Raw genomic sequence first — 10,026 nt, 5'->3', positions numbered from 1 at the left:
CAAAACCAAAGCAAAATATGTATCCACATCCATGTACCACATTTACACCAGAACCCTCCCACCCTCTATATGTCTCTATGAACAAGATTCCATGCTTCAAAAGTTCATAAAAATATACAGTTTACCCAGAACTGCATCTATCCTGCTCGCTCCCTGCCTGGGGCTTAGACTTCTCTATCTATATATAAAATACACTAGCCCTGTGAAGTTGCTTTGCTGAGAGCACAGTGGTGATTTTTTGCAATGAGGGGAAAGTCTCAGAGAGTAGGGTGTGCCTGTGCGTTACAGTACTGTCCACATAAGGTAGATTCAGCTTTGCACAAAGCCTGCCCGCTGCAGGGCCCCAAAGCCCCTGTGCAGTGCAGGGGCGACACTGCAGACCCGACGCAGAGGGCTCTGTTCCACCCCCGTTGCATTAGTGAGGCACAGGTAACTGGGAGCATTGCTTCTGAGTACAGTGTTACAACAAAACGCTTTGCTGGCGATAGACCGAGCCCTGTGCAAGCGTTGCTGAGCCACGGGTACAAAGGAGCCTTTCAGAGTGGCCAGAAGTGACCTGTCCCCCAGCTGATGCTTGAAAGCATCCAACCACAGGACTTCTGCAAAACATGAAGTGGTTACAAGGGTCCCCCTTGGCATCTGTCTTTCAGATAGAGACACGAGACGGGCTAAATTCTACTCGCCGTACTCGAGCGGGATTTACCCTGGGGGAGCGAAGCAGCGGTATTTAACCAGTAGTAATTCTCACCAGAGAGGTGCCATCTTCTGGGATACTATACTGTAGTTCTCTGCTACCTGTGCCACAAATATTTGCTTAATAAGGAAAGGGTTCAGTACTCAGTAACTCTGCTTTTAGGCTTGCTTTCCTGTATAAAATCTTTTGATTTTTATCTTTAGAGCCTCTGGGTCAGATTCTGGTCTCTCCATGTAGCTGTAATTCTAGGCAAATTGAGCTATACATGCTGGGTTGATTTACTCAAAATTTTTAGCCCTGAACAGCACCTGACCCACTAACACGGTAAAAATATTGCAACTCTGTAAGCTCACTGCTACTTATAAAAATCTGATTATAGTTTGGTCCCAGCTTTGGGGGAAAAAAACTGTCACCGGGAATGATAACACCAGTAATTGAAAATAGAGTTAGTATTTCTATAGAGTATCAAACCATACAGAACTTCAACTTTTTATACATATTCTGTATGTGAAATTAAATGGATTAGTCACGTATCAAAACATAGTTGGCCTCTCTCATTTCATCTCTAGGAAGACTGCAATTATAACTTAATTTACACTGCAAAAATACTTTTGGTTTAAACAAAGAAAACTGTGACAAGACAGTGTGCTGTATTTTACTGGTGCGAAGCTTTGCATATATAGAGCATGGACAGGCGTGACCCATGAGTGTCCGCTCGCGTCGTCGCTCTTGGGTTGGCAAGTAGTTGGATTGTTGGTGAGATTCACATCTTGCTATCACAGAAAAAGCTTGACAATGGTTACCAGACATTCCTACCGCTTAGCTCTGTAGACAGTATTATGTCTACTGGGAATGTGAGATGACTAGTGATGGGAAAATAATATATATGCACACGTATATATGTTACTTCTAAAGCTGAAGGTACAACTACAGCTACTTTTAGGAAACGCTAATGAAGGAGGATCGAATCCATGCTGTAGACCAAATCAATTTAGGTGCTCAGCAATTACCGCTCTGTATGACTGTGGAAAATCTATATGCGAAGCTGTTTCCTAGCTGCACACAGTGGAGGCTCCCCCTTCCGTCCCACCAACATATTAGCATCTTAGAGAAGCTCCACAGAGGAAAGGTGTCCTGATTAGACGGGAAGTGCGTTTTAAGGCCTTCTTTACCTTCAGGTAGCAGCAAATCTTTCCAGTGGCGTTACTGACGTAAGCTACGGATCAATTAGGCCAGGTATGACGGGCATGGTCAGCAGCTTGGGAACTGCAGGTGCCCTCCCAAGGGGTTTGGGTAGCAGTGGGAAGGCAGGGCGTGGCATGGACTGTTGCTACTGCTCACCTGAAAGCAAGGGTCAAAACTGCAAAGCCTGGGCACTTGCACAGCGCTGTAAAAGGATGCTGTGGCGCTGCTGCCCAGGAGTAACTGCTCTCCTGTGTGCAGAGCCCCAGAAACCCTCCTGCTAATGGCCCATGCAATGTCAGACCCACGTGCAAGGGTTTGCGTGGCCCTTGGCAGCACGGCTTGGTAGGGATGCTTTTGGCTTACAGGTACAGCAGCAGGAAGCTAAACTCATACATAAAGTACATGCTGCAGTATCTTGACTTGGGCTCTGAGATTGCTGAAAGATTGGGTCTTTTAATATGGGGGAAAAATATGTAAAAATAAGGGGTTTTTATTATCATGGCAAGAACAATGATGGGGATGATGAGATACTACTGCCTTGCAAAAGAAAGTGGCACATATTCTACACAATAATGTGTACAATGTCTGACGACTTTGGAAATCTGTTCTCAAGCAGATTTCCCAATAAATTAACACAACAAAAATACTTTCATATAAAACAAAGTCCAAAGGATATTTTTTTTTTTTTAAAGTAAAATCAAAACCTTCAGGGACTATATTACTTATCTCTCTCTACATATATAATCTCCTGAAATTTTTTTAAATAAATTTATTCTTGTCTTAGAAAAATAAAACGAGTAGCCAATTTAGTCAACAGAAAATATCTCACAGACTTAAAAGCATGCCCAGCAAGCATAGCCTTGTAAGACTAAAGTAATGTTAAATCAAAGCAATTTGTTACTAAACCAACCTAGTCTGCAATTCACAGTTGATTACTACAAAGTGTGTTTTTAAAATTTTTTTGGCCCATATAAAAATAACATATTGCAACTCAAAGTGCATTTTTAAAATAAACAATCAACTATTTTTATCAAATAAAATATTTACACCATTTGGTTTTTACAGTCAGAAATGCGCTTCATGCGATGACCATAGGAACATCATCTGAAAATCCAGTTATCATTGGGGCTTCGTCATCCTCATCTCCTGAAAAACAAACCCAGAGTGCTGTTATGCTGCCCTCAGCGTTTCATGGGGCATCACTAACCGGGCTACTGAAGCTGGCCACAAAACTGCCCTCAAAACCAGTATATTGTGGCCTCGCTCGTGCTCTTACCTGGTTGTCATATCTGCTATATTCAGGTTTTAACTGATTCGCATTAGTAGCAGTGGTTTAAGTGAAGTTGCTAAAAACATTTATCCTAGGCCAGCTTTGTACTCTTAGGACAAGATCAAATCCACAGAGATCTTTATACTAAAGGTGGCCCAAAGTATGACAGCGCCATTAGTCTTTGCACTGATTTCTCGTTCTTAAGGCTGTCCTGAAACGCCATTGCATGAAACCAAGGGCTACGTACCTAGATCATCTCCCGAGGAGAATATGGCCGAGCCCAGGCGGGAGCTGTAGTGGCTGTTTGCAAAGGCGGTGAAGCTGTTCTGCAGCCGTCTGTGCCTCATGTACAGCACCACGAAGCCAATCCCGAGGGTCACCAGCAGCAGGAACAGCACCGGTACCACGATGGCAGCGACATCTGTGGACCTACCGTTTTTTGTTGCAGAATAGTCTTCGCCTACAGATAAGGGAGGGAGAGAAGCGCCATGTGCAACTGACAGCACATTCCTCTAGTGAGTTTGTGAGGCTTTCGTTAGTCTTGGTTAAGGAGGATGGTGAAAATGCCAGGGACTTACCAGTTCCTAGTTCATCATAGAGAAGCGTGGCTGGCTCACCACACATCTGCCCACTATACAGGCACCTGGCCTGAACAGTGAATGAATAGTTGTGACCTATCTTCAGGTTGGAAACTTTGAAGAAGTTTTCTGTGGTGTTCCCAAGATAAGCAGTGGTGTTCATCAAGCTGTCAAACATGTGGATCTCGTAACCCTGAGAGTTGTGAAAACAAAGACACAAAGCCCAAGTCGCTCAGCTGCAGAGGTCAGGTTTGCTCCTTCTGACAGGGCTATGAAACTTGTTTTTCCTCCTGAACCTAGCTTTCATGAAATGCATTGGGCTATCAGCTGGGAGAGAGCAATGTGGAGCCTCCTCCAGGCATCCGTCAGTGTGCCTTGACCCTGGCCAGTTCAGGGAGGAGGTTTCGGTCTGCCTGGTTCACTCTGTTCTTAGAACCCACCCGCGACCACCCAAAGCCCAGAGTCCAATAATGGCGATGGCTTTTTTGGTGTAGGTTGCTATCTGCCCAGGCCCTGACAGAGAACGTGTCACAGATTTTCTATCAAAGTCTAAATAATGACAATTCTCAGACACTACCGATGTGCTTCCCAGCACGGCGGGGCAGTGTCCTATTCCCAGTCCTTTCACACGTGGGACAATCGACCCTTTTCAAGAGGAAAATCGTGTTCCTAAAAGGTGACCAAATGGATCTATCAGCTTTAGTGCCTCAGTCATGATGCGAATTGAAATGAGCTGTGTGTAGAGGGCTCATCAAGGACACTTAGGGGAGCAGAGCGTACTGGTGTATTTCAAAGAGTCTGTGCAGGAGCCCTGCAGTCACTCTGCTCTAGGTTTTTCTGAAACACTGCCTGTAGGGTGGGAGAGACGGCACAACTTACCCGGCTTTCATTGAAATGACTTTCCTTTAATGCCAAACTCTTCCAGAAAAGCAGAATATGGTCATTTTCTGTTATAATTTTTAACGCATCTGGTGCAGACAGCGGAACTGCAAATGAGAAGAAAATGGCAAGTGGGTTAGGTTTGAACAGTGATGGCACTTTTCTTTCAGCTGAGAAACAGCAATGGCATCACTTCTGAAACTTAGTATTTATTGGGCATCAGCACAATCCTATCCTTAGAGAGGGGCTGTACTGGAGGAGGGGACACCGTGGCATGTAAGCTGGTAGGAGCTTTTCCAGTGGGTTTTCATGGTAGGAATATAATGGTACTTCATGGTGTCCCCACAGCCATACAGGTGTCTCTCCCATCTCCACCTAGGCAGGAGAAAAACTCCCCAGCTATTGTTTGAGAGGCTTTGTCTCTGCTGCTGTTGTCTGGGGTTTAATTGCCTTCCCCGGCAGCTGCAGGGAGGCCTCTCAGAACTGGGCTTTGGCTGCGGGAGAGGCCTAAGAGATGCAGAAGCACTACTGCAGCCTCCAACCAGCAGAGCAGTGGGATGGATGGTGTGTGGGACGGGTGCTGGATTCCCTCTAGTGGACAGTGCTGCAAGGACTCACCCCGGCACCCGCCCAGTAGTACTCTTTCCCTTACCTGTGTTGATCTTCATGCTGGATTCTTTGCTCATATTTCCCAGTTGAACAATCACATGGTATTTGCCTCCCGGTTCAAGTTTCTTAATGGTGTACTCTACCGTGCTGTTCCGGGTTTTCACTTTGTAGATTTTATCTGTTTTTCTTACTAAATCTTTAACTGCGACAGCATATAACTGGTGGGGGAGGAAAGGCACACAGAGTGAAAGATCTTACTTTCCTGCAGACATGCTAGCAATCCCATACAATGGGAGGACATTAGATGCGACGGGACAAAATTTAAATTAAACCATGCCTGCACTCTACAGAAAGCCTGGGAAGAAAGATTTCAAGCCTTTTGCTGGACTAGCTGGATCCTTGCCCAAGATCAGTATTTTACAGATACAGAAAATGCAGTTACTGGCACAGATGAGGGCAGGAGGAAAATCGCAGGTTGTATTGCTTGATGAATCACGAGGATGCAATGCAAACTCCTGCCCTGTCTAAGTGTCCAGTTTTGCCGGGAAGATTTATACCTTTAAACCTTTTCTGTTAAAGTCTCTGGACCAGAATAGGAGCGGAAAGCTTGCTGAGAAAATTACTCGCCTTCAATGGAGCAAGACCTGACTGTATGCCAGCGTGCCAGAAAACAGAACTGGGCTTTGTTGGGGCTGCGCCGGCGTGGCCAGAGCAGGAGGCAGAGGCCGGAGCAGGAGGCAGAGGCCGGAGCAGGAGGCAGAGCCCGCAGCCTGGCTGGCCGGACGCCTGTCCTGCTGGCCTGTGGGCTTTGCTCAGGCACCGCCCAGCCCGGACTCCAGGGCAAAGCTGAAGCCCAGAAAGGTGTTTTAGCACATGCTCAGGTTTGCTTTTAGACTTCTTCAGCAACAGATATCCCAGACCTGACTTTCTTTAAATGCAGTGTGAATGTCACGGGCCTGAGGTAATGGCTGGTAACGTGAAGAGAGGAAATGCAGATCCCAGAGGTGTCAGCATCTTTGACAGCAGCTATTTAGATGGAGGGTAGACCTGATCTCAGAGTCTTCTCCATCAGCAGCATGACAGGGATCTGTCTTTGAGCCAGGGTTGTGCATGCAAAGGGACAGGAGAAGGTGCTGTGAGATATTACCATGTCCTGGTCGGGTGAATCGTAGGGTGATTCCCACTTAATGACTGCGAACGTCTTTCCAGTGTGCACCGAGTGGAGGTGCCGAGGGGGGAGCCGGTTGTCAGGGATCATCTTCACCACAATGTAGTCAGATGGTGGCCCTTGGTAGGGAGACATCACACGGACCTTGAAGGGATAACACGGCGGTTTATACTGGTTTATACTGTGCCTGCACCCTTTGACACCAAACTACAGCCCACAGTGCAGGTAGGAGTGGGAACAGAGAAGGAGCCTACCAGAAACAGGTACTGCTCGTCCCGCTGCACGATCACAGTGATGTTGTGGGAGGTTGTGGTGGTGTTGTGAGGGCTTCTGTACAGCTCTAGGAAGGATGTGGCGTAGAAGATGCCATACACCTGCAGAGGAAGAGCACAAGGATGGCACAGGTTTCGGCAAGGGCCAGAGCTCCCACCCAAACTTTCACTGACTGTCGCTTTTTAGAGACAGGACCCTTTTTCCTCTGGGCACTCTCTCCTGCCCAAGTTCAGGTTCAGTCTGCCCACTCACCTCTGCACTCCCCACCCTAAAATCCCGGGCTCAACTCTGATAACACAGCAGTCAACTGAAAGACCAGTGGAGCATCATGCTGTCTGTATTTCAGCCACTTCTCCACCGGATCAGGGGCTGAACAAATAGACCACAAGAAGGCTTTCTTTGCTTCTGTCTAGGGGGCAGCAGGAGCTTTCCCTCGCTTTTTAGGCATAAAATTTTCAGAGCCCTGCAGTTCAATCCCTACAAATAATCCTGTTTTAAGATTTTGCTTGTGTTCTGAGGCTCTGAGCTAGACCCTGTCCTGGCTGGTGAGCAAAGACAGTGGGTGCCTTACGACATTCCTCGGTCCGGTCCAGCTGCACTCCACCGCAGTCTGGTTGATGGCCTTGGCTTTGAGACTTGGTGGTGCAGGTCTTGTCCCACTGGTCACCACATGTACAAAAGACAGAGGGCTGTCACCCAGCTCCGTCTTAGCCCAAGCAGAAATTTCATAGGGGGTGTGTGCTGTCAAATTTGCCACTGAGCAAGAAGAGAAACATGCACTATTAGGTAAGGCAAAGTACTGCAATGGCAGGGTGAGAGCACAGGGAAACTGTCAGCAGCATCAAACAATCTTAGGCAGGAACCTGCCTCTCTTGGTTTGTGTTTTGATTCATTTTCCCTTATACCGAAGCATCTGGGACTCTGGTATCTAACCTAGCCTGTGCTTTTCTGTATCAGGGTGTTTTCCCATATCTAGATTGTGCACACCAGTGATTTTTCCAAACCAGAAAGTAATGTGATTAACAGGGACATGTATACAAGCCCAAGAGACTGTTGACCTTTTGCAGAGTAGACAAGGAACCACAAAAAAAAAAAAAAGTCCTCCCATGTGATGAGAAAAGGCTGGTGTGGCTCTGGAGTATAAATCCCAAATACGCTTGAAATCTCCAAGCCCTAAAAAGAGAGGCCAAGGATTTGCTGGTTTGTCCTCTCAAGATTTATTCTTTCCTAAACAGAAACTACTCAGTTGCAAAAAAAATAAAAAGAAAAAGAAAAAAAAAAAAAGAAAAAAAGTGCTACAGCCTTCCATAAAACCTTCTGTTTAATGTTGACTAAAGCAGAATTCTACACTTTGCACTGAATTTACCTTTTTGGATGGACTTTTCTCCTTCTATGATCAGAGTCCTTTTTTCCTGCCTGTGCGTATCAAATGTCCAGTAGATGTTCACAACGTAACCGCTGACCTGTCAAGCAGCAAGGGCACACAATACGAACTATCAGTTCTCAGTTCAGCTGTTTTTGCATGCAGTTAAAGACTCACTGGTGAAAGCCTTTGCATTGTATTTGCCACCCTAATTGAGAGCGCTGGGACAGCTGATGAGTAGTAAGAAATGATCTGGTTTGAAATAACTAGTTTCAAAAGGTAATTGCAATAGTAAAATGGGTGACAGCTTATCCCACCCAGTTTTTAACATTTAGACAACGCAGGCCTTTTTTTCTTTATTCTAGTTTCAGAAGTAAAGGTAAAAATTTTACCTTGATATTAGTAGTCATTTTTAGGCTGAAGCTTATGGAGTCCTCGCTGTAGCCCTCAATGTGTATGACAGGTGGAGGAATGACTGGAAGGAAAGAAAGGGAGAAACAGCTGTTACCGCAGCACAGAGAAATACAAATACTTATCAAGCAGGGACAGGTAAAATACAGGCTTTCATTATTACAATCATCTCTCAGACCAGGAATCCCCCATCTTTTCAGCCCCAACCCTGTCTGTCTCTAAGACACGTGCCCCTCAGAGAAGGCACCAACATGCGTACCTCCATCATTTTTTCAGTAAGCCATCTAAAAGCTGCCTTATCTGCACCTTGCTCGGCGCAGGCTGGAACCAGAGAGGTCTGGACACGGGTATTTGACTTCTGAACTCAGTGGCACAATCTGATACCGCAGTTAACAGTTTCTGGCCTTCAGAGGAACCGGTGAGGGAGGTCAGGAGCTACTGATGGGGACAGCTGCCAAACGCTCATGTAAAATCTGATATGAAAGTTGTTATGGTTCTCTCCACCCCTGTTTTTCTAACCATCAGGTACTCGTGTACTTCATATTATCTGAATCCTGCAATTTTAATAGCGTGGTGATCTCTTTCCTTCCTTTGTCAGCATAGTGAGGATGCACTGTTATCTAACAAATTAGCAGACAATTTTGACATCAGAATATAGGTTTGGAGGGAAAACCTGGCATGAATACAAATGATTTCAAAAGGCTTTTCTAAAATCAGTTTGGAGGGAAATGATTTACTGTGTTTGAATTTATCTACTCTAACGTCGTGACAGTTCATGCGAGCCTTAGTGGTCTTTTAGTGGTATAACCTACGTGAGATGCAGAAACCATTTTAATCATAACCTACGAGGGAGCAGAATGAGCAAGCATCCTTTCAGCCAGTGACAGCAAAGGAGTTAGTGGTAATGTGTCTCGCCTATACGAAGGCAGGGTCTAGCCTACACAAGTCAGAGGGAATCCACCTGCAGTCCAGGAGAGAGAGGCACCTTCTAGACGGGCTTCTCGCCCACTTCTAGGGCAGCACCTCCATCCTACATGCCCCAGAGTTTAGAGGAAGAGTCAGCAACCCATTCAGACTTAGCACTGAACTTTGAGGAAGATCAAAATGGTACAGCAAAGTTGTTAAACAGCGTAAAACTCTCAACAGAGAAGGAAGAATGAGGAGGTAGTTATGCACACTGATGCTAACACTGCAGGCTTGTATGCAGCCTTTTTGCTATGTTGTCTGAATTGACTGAAACAACAACATTTACCTTTGCCTTTTATGGTGGTTATGGATTTGGCATCACTCCAATTTCCCACTCCTCGACTAGTTACTGCAGCAACCTTTTCAAATAAGAGGGTTAGTTAATATGAACAAATGTACGCCGCCAACATTGTATAATGCAAACAGAACGAGGTTAGAGCAAGGTTACGGACATGGCAGAGCTCATGGGAGAAGGACTTTGAAGCAAACAATAGCTTAATTACTTGGCAATAAAATGCTTATTACAGAGATAAAGCAGACTACTTTAAGTCAATTAAAGGAATCTAAGAGGAAGGAGGAGCATCCTCTTTGCAGATAACCACTATTTTATGAGATCTTTATGAGGAGTCC

The 10,026-nt window shown here is 45.6% G+C and overlaps 1 protein-coding gene across 2 annotated transcripts in view; it reads right to left on the bottom strand.

Moving 5' to 3' along the window:
- Window positions 1–2,349: 2,349 nt before the first annotated feature.
- Window positions 2,350–10,026, bottom strand: part of SORL1 (sortilin related receptor 1) — a 49,179-nt gene continuing 41,502 nt past the window's right edge. For both annotated transcript variants that reach the window (XM_075116540.1, XM_075116539.1), the window contains exons 38-48: window positions 9,683–9,755; window positions 8,412–8,494; window positions 8,023–8,119; window positions 7,228–7,412; window positions 6,638–6,757; window positions 6,363–6,527; window positions 5,259–5,433; window positions 4,607–4,713; window positions 3,728–3,920; window positions 3,397–3,609; window positions 2,350–3,025 (exon numbers count right to left, since the gene is read on the bottom strand). In XM_075116540.1, coding sequence (XP_074972641.1) covers window positions 2,958–3,025; window positions 3,397–3,609; window positions 3,728–3,920; window positions 4,607–4,713; window positions 5,259–5,433; window positions 6,363–6,527; window positions 6,638–6,757; window positions 7,228–7,412; window positions 8,023–8,119; window positions 8,412–8,494; window positions 9,683–9,755 — 1,479 coding nt within the window. In that variant the 3' untranslated portion in view covers window positions 2,350–2,957. The remainder of the gene's footprint in view (window positions 3,026–3,396; window positions 3,610–3,727; window positions 3,921–4,606; window positions 4,714–5,258; window positions 5,434–6,362; window positions 6,528–6,637; window positions 6,758–7,227; window positions 7,413–8,022; window positions 8,120–8,411; window positions 8,495–9,682; window positions 9,756–10,026) is intronic.

The sequence above is a fragment of the Phalacrocorax aristotelis genome, chromosome 22, assembly GCF_949628215.1.
Source record: "Phalacrocorax aristotelis chromosome 22, bGulAri2.1, whole genome shotgun sequence".
Taxonomy (NCBI): Eukaryota; Metazoa; Chordata; class Aves; order Suliformes; family Phalacrocoracidae; genus Phalacrocorax; species Phalacrocorax aristotelis.
This window is presented reverse-complemented; position numbering and strand designations above follow the sequence as displayed.